Here is a 13,938-nt window from a genome sequence, read left to right on the forward strand (position 1 = left end):
CGGGTGACTACGTTAACCATTCGACTAAAAGGTCCGACCTGCTAGCCAACCGGCTAGTGAGTCAACTCATTCATGCTCGTTACACTACCCCCCCCCCTTCGGGAAGCACGCCTCTGGGTGCATGCGCTTCCGATGGCCTCACGGTCTCACCATCCCACTTTTGACACCAATGTAGCGAATTCAGGGAGCAGCCGGGAATCCGCCGCAGCCGGGAATCCACCACAGCCGGGACGCAAACCCGGGTCTCCCACACCACGGGCAACTACGTTAGCCAGTCGGCTAAAGGGTCCAACCCGTTAGCGAGTCAACTCATTCATGCTCGTTACACTACTCCCCTCCTTCGGGAAGCGCGTCCCCGCGCTTCAGCATACCAGTTCCCTCAAGCCTCTGGGCGCATGCGCTTCCGATGGTCTCACGGTCATCCTACTTCTGACACCAATGTAGCAAATTCAGGGGGCAGCTGGGAATCTGCCACAGCTGGGATGCGAACCCGGGTTTCCCGCACCACGGGCGACTAAGTTAACCAGTCGACTAAAGCAGCGTTTCCCAACCCCATCCTCGAGGAACCCCTATCCTGCAGATTTTCATTGTAACCCTGTATAGGTATCCCTGCTTAGGTATCTCTACTCAACCAATCATCTCACAGCACTTAATTATGCAAGGTGTGCAACATCTGACATAATTCATTGCTGATTGGTTGAATAATTACAAACAGGTACCTATTCAGGGTTGCAAAGAAAATCTGCAGGATAGGGGTTCCTCGAGGATGGGGTTGGGAAACACTGGACTAAAGAGTCCGACCCGTTAGCCAACCGGCTAGCAAGTCTACTCATCTGTGCTCATTACAATACACATGCCACACAGACTGGCAGCGCTCGCCATTATTATTGAAATTTTACTTTTCTGCCGTTGAGAAGGTTTCACCTACAAATCCCATCCCATATTACAAATTACTTTTTGTTAAAATTACTTTGTTGGGTTACAAAAATTACCTCCTCTTTTGTGCTATTCGCTACAGGAAAACACTGTAGCGAATCAGCTATTCCTGTCCTCAGTCCTTCCACTAATTATAGAGGAGACATTTGGATAAACGTGTTTATCTTTCTTAAGGGGCTAACAACAATGCACGCGTTTCTGCAAATAAACGATGAAGTAAAGTGACGCTGTAAATTCGAGAGCTGCAGCATGAATTCAGTTAACAGCTCTGCCTTTGAATGTGTATTGACATTTTAAACTCCATTGCAAAGCATAGAAATGGAATATTGGATTAGCTGAGAAAACGGACTATCTCGGGTTCCAGTTCCACTCCAACATGTCCTGGTAGGCAAATGTCGCTGTGAAAAGGAACACTGAAATTTTCAGTAGTGCAGCAGACTATGGTAACGAAATGCCAGTGTGTATCGACAAACACTCTGCCAAAATCAGCATTTGATTTTAGGTATTGGCTTCAGATATCAGGATATTTAAGGTGGTTTAAATTCTCTAAAGATTTAGTGCACTTATCTTCTTTAGCACTTATCTTCTATTACAGAGAAGCATTGGGGGGGGGTGGACATTGGCAGACAGTGGCGTGAAGTCTAATACATAAACCATCCATCATTATTATATTATTATCTCTCTCACTCTCTCCATCTCTTTATCTATCCATCCATCCCTCCCTAACGCTCTCCCTCTCTGTCTATCATCCATCTATCTATCTCTCTGTCTGTCCGTCTATCTGTTATCCAACTGTCTGTCCATCAGTCTGTCTATCTATCTATCTATTATCCAACTGTCTGGCTGTCTGGCTGTCTGTCCGTCTATCCATCTATCTATCTATCTATCTATCTATCTATCTATCTATCTATCTATCTATCTATCTATCTATCTATCTATCTATCTATCTATCTATCTATCCAGCCATCCATCCAGCCATCTATCTATTTATCTATCTTAAAACCAGTTAAATCATTATCTCGTTACTGCATTTCTTAAAAAGAATTTAGTTGTAAAATGTGCAGTAAATGAGTTTTGAATTGTTGGTTTTTTTTATTTTTTTAGCTCCTCTGCATGCTACAGTGGATTAACCTGACTCTGAGCTCTCCACACTGAAGGTATTTCAATAAATAACAGGGAAGGGAGTTGGGGTTGAGGGGGCAATAGAAGTCTGGACTGGACTGCAGGTTGACTTCTGCGACGCACATTCAATCAAGCTACTTTGAACCTTTCTGCCAGGAGTGAGTCCTAAAGCCCACATCATGACAGTATTCACTGAGGAGAATGGCCTGTCACTCACTCTTCACCCAGATAGGGAAGCTCACTTCTCTACAATAGACTGGCTTTAACTCCGCACGCTAGCCCTCATTTCAGCCCCTCTGTCGCACTCGATACACACTTCAGTTGTGAATGGGAGCCATCTCGGGCCCATTCAACTGGCATTCCACAGCCCCTTTACTTACAGTATAGGAAATCATTAGACAGATTTACGAGAACAAACGGCACATGTTTTCTCATCATATTTCACTGATCCTTTTCACATTTTAGGACAAGGGACGAGGACGGGAAAGAAAGGATAAAAAGTGGGGTGGGGGTGGGGGGGAGACACTGAAAACCCTTATTGATCAGGTCTCAAAGTTATCGACAGGTCCTTCCCTCTGATGAAGAAGTGGCCACCTCGCATACTCTGGCGGGCGTTTCCAGCTCAGGGAGGAAGAAAGCAGAGGACATATTCAGCATGCAGCAGCCAGCTTAGCCTATCCCCTGACATGAGAAGCAGGCTGGAAAAATGTTCTGCTTATGACAGTAGATGGCTAAGGTAATGGCTGGTGACTGCAACCATTGCTCATAGTAATGATGGTTTCACACAGGAATACTGTGTACCTTTGTAACTCCCCTGCCTCCCTCCTCTTGTCGTTTCCCCCATGACTCTCTCCCTCTCTTATTCCCTGCTTTCATTTCTCTCCATCCTTCCCCCAATACACTTTCCTAATTTTTCTTCCCCTTCCCTTATCTGTTTCACTTCTTCCTCCTCCGGTTGTGCCCTGGTCTCTCACAACAGGCACACAATTGGCCGACACTGTAGCCTTCGCGTGATTTCCAAAGATGCTGGTGGCCAGCCTGTGGTTAAAGACTAGGGTAGTGACATATTCAGATTGCGACCTTTGCAAAGCTGACGTAAAAGCGGGGAGAATAAATCATTCCGTAAAATAGTCTCGTTAATGGTCACTCCGTGTAAAGATGGTTTCATCTCAAAATAAACCAAAACAGACGGATGCACGTTGCTGGGTGAGCCCCGCTATCTCGCCCTCTCTGCAGCACAAGTCAGCTAATTAAAACCGCTATGAGAGGTCCACACAAAAGCGCTTCGATTTCTACTTTGTAATTCAGGCTGTGATTTCGTAGCTGAAGCTATGAAATAATGTATGTGGGGGGGGGGGGCAACTTATCGTTTAAATTGCCAGCACCACCACCAGACGATATCCACATGAGGCCCACAGCCGAATCGAAAGAGAGCCCTCAGCCACCTATACAATATCCAAGCGTGTAGTAGCCAATGTTTCTTTCCTGGTAATTACTTCTTTTATAGATTCCAACTGCTAACCCTCATCACCTCACACTGACACAGGCCCATTCAGAGCAGGAACCTACCATTATCCATCAATGAGGGCGGCATTGACGCATTGAATTCAGCTGCCATTTTCCCTCAGAAACCAAAATTAACTGCTCACCATTAGCACGGTTACTGACAGCATGAGGCCGGCATTATAATACCGTTTAGCCGAGGTCGCTATGCAAAAACGGCGCTGCACAGAAGCCCGCAGACAAGCGACAATTGCAAACATCTGGGCGCCTCCGTGGCAGAGTGGTTACAGCGCGTGCCACAAGGCCGCAACCGTCGCCAGCGACCTTTGTTGCACGTCATAGCCCCCCCCCCTCTCTCTCTCCACATTCCGTCTGCCACTGTCTAACAAAGGTAAAAATACCACAAAATGATAATAATAATAAATCTCCACAAAAAAACCCAAACACCAACAACCTAAACAATCACAAACATCACACAGATCGTGGATCAAGTAGGAAATCCAACACAACATCTTGGCTTTGACGGCCTGTTATTCAAACAATGGACAGATTTACACCAATCAAGACAGCGTGTTGATATTACAAATCAAATACCAACCAAGCTGCCACTGACGACCCAAGAGCGCCAAAATGCTTACTGCATTAACGCTAGCACGTCAAGCCAGCACGCTCAGCCGCCCCGGATAATGACTCGAGGACTTATTGTTGAACTAGCATGCTCTCTATAACGTGATTTCGGAGCATGGCGTACTATGTCATCACAAAAGCAGCTTTTCAAATGCCATTTAGAAATTCAGACCTCTCATCAATTAAATTGGAGACACTTGTCCGTCTCAGGCGTCTAGACCATGTTTTCCATCGCCTTGTACTTGGTTTTTCTTTAGTTCCAGTCATCAAAACCCATTGTTCCGTCAATGTCATGTACAAGTGCATCTCGCACACACACCAGACTCTGGTTCAGACCTTGGTTTGGACTTTCAAGTGTGAAAGGGACCTAAAACAAAACAGCTGGACAAATGTCACGATAATTTCACGTTGCCGTGAAATTACGTGACAAACTTCTTGATCTCAGTGTGGGCTTTTAAAAAAAAAAATGTGTAAGAAAATTGATTCGCCGGAAAGACAAGCTGTTATTTCTCTTTTTTAAAGACCATTCCGTTCATTTGGGGATAAGATGAATATTTTCAGCGATCAAATTGCACCCGTGACTGTTAACGGGGAAGAGAGGCGAGAGTTGCACACCAGCACAAATCTCGTTTGATTCAAATCACATGCAGACACTTCCCAGAAAGTGAAGGACTTCATTCCGGGAATTATTCTTATTCCACTCAAACCACTGAGTCATATAAATTACTCATTATTTCAGGTGTATGATTTCACAGCTCCCAAACCCATACCCATGTCCTATACAAATTCTGAGGCAAACAACCAAATTATTACAATAAAAAAAGCTGCCATTGAAACTGAAAATTTCAATGCATGATTGACTGTCAAATAAAACTTGACGTTATAATTTGCTTGTTTAGGTGCATAAAATAACCCAGTTGGATTTCTCCAACCCTCTACTGCAAACCCAAACTCTTGGATTTAACAGGCCCCCCTGGGTGTCTCAGAAAACATGAAAGGTGTTTAAAATCACATTTAGTGTGTCAATATGAACTGGGTAAATGCCACTTCTCAGACTGTGTGGCCTGGCTCATTATTCTGGGTTTGACAGACATGCTTTTCCAAACTACAGTCTGCAAAAACTGCAGGAGCCAACTGCTACCCCATGTTAACAGGGCCATCAGACTTTTTCTGGAATTGCAATTGCGACGTCCAGGCTGGGGTGAGTCTCCTTATGGGCTGTCTAAAATGACTTTGGGTCACAGCAAAGTGGCCTTCGGTGCAAAGTATTCACTCGACAAAGTGACTAAATCAGTTTACACTCAAGCCAACAGCCAGTCACAACTCTTCCTACAGAGCTCATCAATACAAATCATATATTGACCTCTCTTCTCTAGTTTCTGTCTGTCTGCTTGTGTTTCCTGTCTTCTGTTGTCTTTCTCACCTTATTCTCCCTCCCTCCCATCAATCATAAGTGTCTCTCTTTCTCTCGCTCTCCCACTCTCCCTCTGTTCTTCTCTCTCCATTAGCAGGAGTAAAAATCCAAAGTTCAAATCCTTTCAAGCCCAACGCCTATGTCAAAACTTTCCCTTTTTCGTCCACAAACGATTTTTAAAGTGGCTTACAGCATTTTGGGTGGGTCTGTTGGGAATCAGCCCTTCGTGTTTGTTTCCAGAGAAGGATGTTATACACGGATTGTTTCCAGTTAACAAAAGCCTGCTTGACTGCACAATGGATCGTGATTAGATTAAAGCTGCACTGTAAGAGCTTTTCGTCTGCGGTAAAGCGGGTTTTATCTCCCAGTGCGACGAGGCCAAAACGGGACACCACTGTGAAGCATTCTTCAGACCAACGGGGGAGAAACATGAGCTCTGTGAAGGTCATACAGTGGACACAGAAGGTCTGTACACAGATGACAGCAGCGTGTTTGGTGTGTTTGAACGCCGAACACATTTTTATTAATGTTTCCATTAATTACAACAGACCGAGAGAGAGACATAGAGAAACAGAAACAGAAAGAGACGCTGTCATTTGACGAGACAGAGGCAGAAGAGCCAGAGAAAAAGAAAAGGGCAGAGAGTGAGACAGAGGGCCTGAGGAGCATCCATGTCATTACATTTTACTTGAACTTATGTCAGGGAGTCTCTGCTGCCATCAGCCTGATGAAGTGTAGCTGGTGCCATAAGCAGTCGACATGGTGAATTGCTTCATGGATCAAATCACAAAAACTCAAGAGTGTTCAGAGCTCACAGAACTTGCAACGCTTCACCAGTGCGCGATATGTCAAAATGGCTGAGTAGGATATAAAATTCATCTTTAGTTGACATGACACTTGGCATTAATAGCAGAGATATCATCACACACATACACACAGCAGACAGTGTGTATGGCCTGACAGTTCCCTTAATTCACACCCCCTGGCTCATTCTATGGAGCATGGTCAAGTCAAGTCAAGTTTATTTGTATAGCCCAAAATCACAAAGTAGTCCCAAAGGGCTCTACAAGCAGTGCAATATTTGACACCCTATATCCTTAGACCCTCAGCTCAGATGAGGAAAACCTCCACAAGAAGCATGGTATACCTAACTAATATTGGTTTGAACTAGAAATTCTGGGTGCAACTGTGGGATGGTCGCAAGTATTGGACGATCTCAGACCATGTAGCTGACTTGCCTCATGGACTTTGCACATATTACAATAAATGGTAAACCAGAGAGTTTCAAGGTGACAACAAGAGTGCTATTTTATTTTCTGTGTAAGTGGGCATGTAAGGGCAATTGAGCCATAGTATTATAACCTAATAATATGGTAATATGGTACACTTTGTGGGAAAACCAATAGGCCTCCCATAACAGGTCCACCTAATGTAATCCTATTAAAGCACCATTACTGTGGAGAGGTGGAGAAAAAGCAGGAAAGACTATATATTTCATTGGAGAGGGTTTCTGTGTATCTCCTTAAGAGGCCATGGGGGAATTGGACACCATTAATGGGTGTGGTATAGAGTATTTCTTTGCCATTTCTACTTGGATAGCACACTGGGATCTTTGTCTGCTATTGGGCTGCTACTGAAGTGTTCATTTTAACAAAAAGAAGGAGCATGATAATAAATGTTCAGTTTAATATCCACAAAAATCATATGTTTATATAAAGCGCATTATAAAATGCAACTTGTTTGATTGATTGATTGATTGATTGATTGATGTTGTAAATTCAAAGATATTTTGTTTCTCATCACATGGCACATACTGTATTGTGTAAGATACTTACTTGAGAATGAGAGAGACTACAAGAGTGTACATTCTGTAAGTACTGTAAGACTTATCAGTGTAGGACTGTCAAAACAAACTATTTGTTTGAAAATTATCTACCAGGCAGATCTCAGTGTGTGCAGGCTGAAGGTATCACTTCTCGCTCCCTTAGTGTATCCAAGGGTGTGCCCCAGGGATCAGTCTTGGGACCACTCCTATTCACTACATCAACTGTCTTGATCAAAATGTTTCCAACGCAAATTTCCACTTTTATGCCAATTACACTCTGATATACTGCTCTGTGTCTTCACTAAACCAGGCTCTTTGTCAGCTACATCTTGCTTTTAATACTGTGCAACTCACCCTGTGTGATTTAAAACTTGTTTTGAATGCTGACAAAACAAAACTCATTATGTTTTCAAATGCAAAGACAAAGCCACTGAACCTTTCATCTATCAGCACTTTTCAGGGCTCTGAGATTGAGGCTGTACCGCAATACAAATACTTAGGAATCATAGTTGATGATTCTCTCTCTTTTAAGCCTCACATTCAGCAACTGGTGAAAAAACTGGAGTTTAAATTGGGTTTTTATTTTAGAAACAAGTTTTGCTTTTCCTCAAGGCCAAAAGGAAACTTGTTGCTGCCGCTTTTATGTCTGCCCTGGACTACGGCAATGTAATATACATGCATGCATCTTCGCAATGCCTACATTCACTGGATACTGACTACTGTGGAGCACTGAGGTTTATTACAAATTTTAAAGCCCTTACTAACCATTGCTCCTTGTATGCTCGAGTTGGATGGTCTGCCTTGTCCACCCATAGACTTTACTGTTGGCATATACTTTTATTTATAAGGGTATTCTTAGTTTGCTTTCATCTTGTCTATGGATCTACATCCTTCAGAAAAGCACGGGAAGTTATTGTCTCTGCTCCCAGGACTTATTCTTACTATCGGTCCCTAAAGCCCACACTGAATTGGGACAAAGGGCATTCAAGTATGCTGCTCTCTCTGCTTGGAATCAGTTGCAAAATGACCTGAATCTTCAGGAGCAGGTCTCATTGGATGCATTTAAAGTACTTCTTAATGATTTGGAGGCAGGCATATCTGGTTGTGGATGTTTTGACTGATTTACATTGCCCCCGTATGATCCCTGATATTGATGAATTGTATGATTCCCCCCCCCCTTCTTTTCTTCCCAATTGTACTTGGCCAACTACCCCACTCTTCTGAGCCATCCCGCCTGCTGCTCCACCCCCTCTGCTGATCCAGGGAGGGCTGCAGACTACCACATGCTTCCTTCGATACATGTGGAGTCGCCAGCCGCGTCTTTTCACCTGACAGTGAGGAGTTTCGCCAGGGACACGTAGCACGTGGGAGGAGCATGCTATTCCCCCTAGTCCCCCCCCCCGAAAAGGCGCCCCGACCGACCAGAGGAGGTGCTAGTGCAGCAACCAGGAAACATACCCACATCAGGCTTACCACCCGCAGACACGGCCTATTGTGTCTGTAGGGACGCCTGACCAAGCCGGAGGTAACATGGGGATTCGAACCGGCGATCCCCATGTTGGTATGCAATGGAATAGACCGCCACGCCACCCAGACGCCCCGTATGAATAATGAATATTTTTGATATTTTATGATTCTGTAATTTATTTTTTATTGTTATTGTTATTGTATTGTAAATTGCTGCATGTTTGTATGCCTGCAACCCTGTCTTGGTCAGGACACTTTTAAAAGAGATTTTTAATCTCAACGAGTCTTTTCCTGGTTAAATAAAGGTTAAATGAAAATTCAGTGAGAACCATGTAGACTCCTGTAATCCAAATGCAGTTACATCACCACTGAACTCCTCACATGCTAAAATCATACTCATAATCACAACAAACAAATTATTGCTCGGGAATTTGGTTTATAATTAAGTTTATGTTTCCTTTTTTAATCCCCTTGGGAAAATTCAGTTCCAGCAGATTAACCCATCCTAGCTGTGATCTGTGTAGCTAGAAGCAGTGGGCTGTCGCCTTCATGCTGCATCAGGGACCAACTCCAGTTCTTTTCCCATTGCCTTGGTCAGGGGCACAGACAGGAGTATAAACCCTAACATGCATGTTTCTTTTGATGGTGGGGGAAACCGGAGCACCTGGTTTTCTCCAGGTGCTCCAGGCAGCTTTTATCCACTTAAAAAGAGAGAGGGAGAGAAAAAATTCCCATTGCAGTCATGTACACCATTGGGGAAATGCTGTGGAGATCACATCTTATTCAACACACCCATTCATCCATTATCCAAGACGCTTATCCTATGTAGGGTTGTGGTATGCCGGAGCCCATCCCAGCAGTCATTGGGCGGCAGGCAGGGGGACACCCTGGACAGGCCACTAGTCCATCACAGGGCCGACACACATTCACACCTAGGGACAATTTAGTACGGCCGGCTCACCTGACCTACATGTCTTTGGATTGTGGGAGGAATTCGGAGCACCCGGAGGAAACCCACGCAGACACGGGGAGAACATGCAAACTCCACACAGAGGACGACCCGGGATGACCCCAAAGGTTGAACTACCCCGGGGTTCAAACCCAGGACCTTCTTGCTGTGAGGCGACATCACTAACCACTGGGCCACCGTGCCGCCCAAATGTAGACCAATTTATAATGTGCACCCACTATAAGACATTTATGTGGTTTAAAACAGCAGATTTAGTATTACTTCAGTAGTTCTCCAAAAAAAACCCATCAACTTTAATATACATCAGCATGTGGATGTCAAGGGCAGAGGTTCCTGAAACTGTTGTCAGTACCTGAAAATCATCCACCATTTGCTGCCTACCTTCAGTGAGCCCCATGTGGATGCTCCAGTAACTCTGCAAACACTGCAGCTCCTTCTTCATGCCCCTCTTGCAGCGGCAGTCATATAGGGGGCTAAGCAGCAACACCTCCAAAGCAGCCTGGCACTCCCTGTTGGTGTCCAACATGGAGTCCTTCTCCTTGCCTACAAGACACTGGCGCATCACTCTGTATCGGGAGCTGCAGTGAGAGTTCTGGTTGCACATGTCAGTGGCCTGGACACAGTCCACCCATTCTGGCTGGGCTTCAGGCCCAGACCCTGTGCTGGTGGTACCGGGGCCATCGCCAGCCACTGCCAAAACGGAGGCTGAGGAACCCCCCCAGGAGCTTGCAGTCTGATCTGAGTGTTTGAGAGAGGAAGGGGTGGGGTGGAGTAGGGATAAAGAGAAAGCGGTTTCAGCAATTGCAAGCATATGCGTATGAGTGGTTGTGTGTGTGTGTGTGTGTGTGTGTGTGTGTGTGTGTGTGTGTGTGTGTGCGTGACCGTTTCCATGCATTACACGACATGAACAGCCCAGACGTGTTTTCATTTTGTTGGATTATTGATTCTCTTACTATATGGCAAGCCAGTAGCCTCCTCCAACACATTATAATCAATAACCCAACAACACGAAAAACACGGCTGTTCATGTTGTGCATACTCGCTTGCCATGTAGCAAGAGAACCTTCCCAACAGCTAAGAGGTCAGTGGCTTAATGTTCCATCAAAACCAGTGCACACCCATACCATTATGTCTCTGAATGACACACTGAAACCACTACCTGCTCCACAAGTGGCATGCATGCACAACACCACGAATGGAGTCTGTAAAATCCCTGGATACCTCACGAATATTCGCTCCTAATCTGAGACTAAGACAAATTCTACCTACTTTTCGATCAGACATCAACATTTTATAACGTGTATTCACTTTAGTGCACCCAGTGCAACCAATACAACCCCGAATGCAGATGAGTTTCTGGGAACGAGAGCAAATTGATGTGTGAAAAACAACTGAAACAACACACATCTTTTATGAACAAGGCTAAATCCACGTCCGGGGAGCCATGTCTTCAGCCTAGATACCAGGGTGAGTTACTGGGCAGAGGAGCGAGACGAGGCTGTCTTAGAGGAGGAAATCGGGTTTCGAGCTCAGCGCCATGCAAAAACCTACGGCAGGTACGCGCGCCTATTGACGGAGTGACGAGAGCGACACCTTGCGGTTGATTTATACCCTGACCCCCCGCACGCCGTTAAAGCGAGAGCGGCTGAATCGGCATCACGGAATAACGGGTGCGAAACGAGTAATAGTAAAGATTTGATCCCCCCCCCTAACAATTTTATCAGTTTTGATAACGATTCCCGCGAGGGCACCCCATCAATATACATTCATCTGCTCATGGGTCAGCGCTGATGGCCGGGGTGAAGGTGATGATCATTATAACGAGGATGTTGTTGGAAATTATGACGGGGAGGATGAGGAGGACGGCGACGATAACGATGATCTATTTTCGCATAATCGGCCGTGACGAGCGCGAGAGCGTTCAGCCCCAAAAGTTCACCGGGAGGAAAAGCAGAAAATTACGATCCAAACGCGATCATCCTGTCATAAGTAGGCACACTATGGGGGCTCTGTTAGTTGTTGTTGTTTTTTATGTGTCATTGTTTTAAAGATCGAACTGCGTGGATTTAGCTCGGCAGCACAACAGATGGTGAATATGTTACATAGTAACAGATGCGAAGGCAAGAAAAGAATCATTTAGAAAACGCCCAGTAGAGAAATACCTGCGCACGAATTTAGAATGAACACAGAGCGCTTTTACAGAACAGAAAACAAAACTCGAAAAGTGGAGATTTTGCGGAGCCCTCGGCAAACAGACATCATAATACCCAACATCTTGTCTAATAACACATAACAACCGCGGCACACCCCCCACACACACACACACAAACACACGTTCGCCTCTCACCTAGTAGCAGAAGAAAGACGCGAATGAAAAGCCACATAGTGAAAGACTTCATAATGAATCCGGCGGCAAGGGCAGGATGAGTTGGAATCCAACCGGTCTTCGTTATTTCCACCTGCGAAGAGGTTTTGATTCCCCGCTCCGGATCGCTGACCCCCCAACTATGGAGAACTGGGTATCCTCATTCAGCGCCCGGACGCGCCTTCGGGAAGATCCACGCGCCGTGCAATATTCCGCCAGTTTCTGCGATAAATGCGGGCAGTGACGTGACCACAAAAATAAAAATAAAAAAATCCGCTCGTTTGATTTAAAAAAAAAAAAAGACCCCCGCCAAAAAAATACACAAATGAATCAATCCGCGAAAGCAGTTTTGCTTGTTTGTTCAGGGGCCGTTGGAGCCGAGTTGACACCGGACCACGGCGACTTGGTCTCTCCGCTTCATCGGGGGCTCGGATCGTCCTCACTGCTAGCTGCCCCCCCTTCACTTTAGGGTAAAGTGGCTCCAAACATTCCGTTATTAGTAAGGGGTGTGGGGGGGGAGGGCAGAGCGAGAGAGAGAGAGAGAGAGAGAGAGAGAGAGAGAGAGAGAGAGAAAATAAACGACTTGTCATCTATGTGCATGTAACGGAGTGGATGAAGTCATTTGGAAACTGCGCAGGAAAAAAAAACGCACGCGCCGAGTTGAGCTGCACGAGAAACCCAAAAGCGGCGGCGGCGGCGCACCCCCCAGACTGGCTTCAGCGAGCGCGGACGCCTCTTTTAAACTGCACGACCACTTTCCGCAGCCCGGCAGGGGGCGGTAATGTGCCGTTTTATCGGAAACCGCGAGACACGGTTCTTACCGGCATCGTATAATAGACGTCATCTTACCATTAACCGAGCCGAGGGGCTGTTGACTCAGACTCAAACCAGTCACTCCGAATAACGCACGGACGCCGATAGGAGCTTTACTTCTGGACCTGGCCGGCTGGTAAGGTGAGGAAGGACCACACACACACCACACGTTGTCACGCGGCCATCTGTATGTAAGAAGGCTGTCAAAGCAAGAAACATCCAGCTCACAGTGTCCTCCATTCTACTTTCTTTTTTTCTTTTTTTTTGGCAAAGCCAGAAGGACAATTAATTAGTTGGCTGACATGCGGACGTCATTCGCCGTGGACCCACACCAGTCACGACCATCGCTGGTGGTTTTTCAGGAATGGGGTTCAAATGTTGTCTTGACAATGTCATCATTCATCTGAGCGGCGTCCCGTCACTCCTTGGTGACATGCATGTCTCCTCTAATTGGAAGGTAGACTTGTGACACAATGTCCTGCATTATATCACTGCTCTGAGGACAGCAGCCCAGAAGCCAAGAGCCTGCCACTTTTCTTTTTTCCCTCCCCAAAAGCCTCTCATTAACCATAAATACCGTTTTGTGCCTCATCGCACAAATGGTGTGGAGTGTAGGATGTTGAAAATTGTTACAAATCTCGAAAACAAAGTCTCCATTTAGTGTCGCTGACAGTGAGAAACGGCAAGGCCACTGGCTCATAATGACGTCTGACAGTCAGCCTGGGCCTCCGTCCAAAGGGAAATAGAGCTCGTTGTTACAATGGCAGAATCAGCCTCATTCAGCCCATATTGGCCAGGGCTCATTCCCGTCTCCCCCCCTAGGGTCCAATTTTTTTCCTTTCTATTTTTTTTTCTTCTTTCAGCGCCGTCATAAATAAAGACATCTTCCAAACATC

At 45.6% G+C, this 13,938-nt stretch overlaps 1 protein-coding gene across 1 annotated transcript in view; it reads right to left on the bottom strand.

The window, feature by feature from the left end:
* LOC130116600 (GDNF family receptor alpha-2-like) overlaps positions 1-12,677 on the bottom strand; it is a 74,186-nt gene extending 61,509 nt beyond the window's left edge. The window contains exons 1-2 of the mRNA XM_056284563.1: positions 12,212-12,677; positions 10,246-10,602 (exon numbers count right to left, since the gene is read on the bottom strand). Of these exons, the coding sequence (XP_056140538.1) occupies positions 10,246-10,602; positions 12,212-12,263 (409 nt within the window). The 5' untranslated portion in view covers positions 12,264-12,677. The remainder of the gene's footprint in view (positions 1-10,245; positions 10,603-12,211) is intronic.
* Positions 12,678-13,938: the final 1,261 nt, after the last annotated feature.

This window comes from Lampris incognitus, chromosome 1 (genome assembly GCF_029633865.1).
Source record: "Lampris incognitus isolate fLamInc1 chromosome 1, fLamInc1.hap2, whole genome shotgun sequence".
Lineage (NCBI taxonomy): Eukaryota > Metazoa > Chordata > Actinopteri > Lampriformes > Lampridae > Lampris > Lampris incognitus.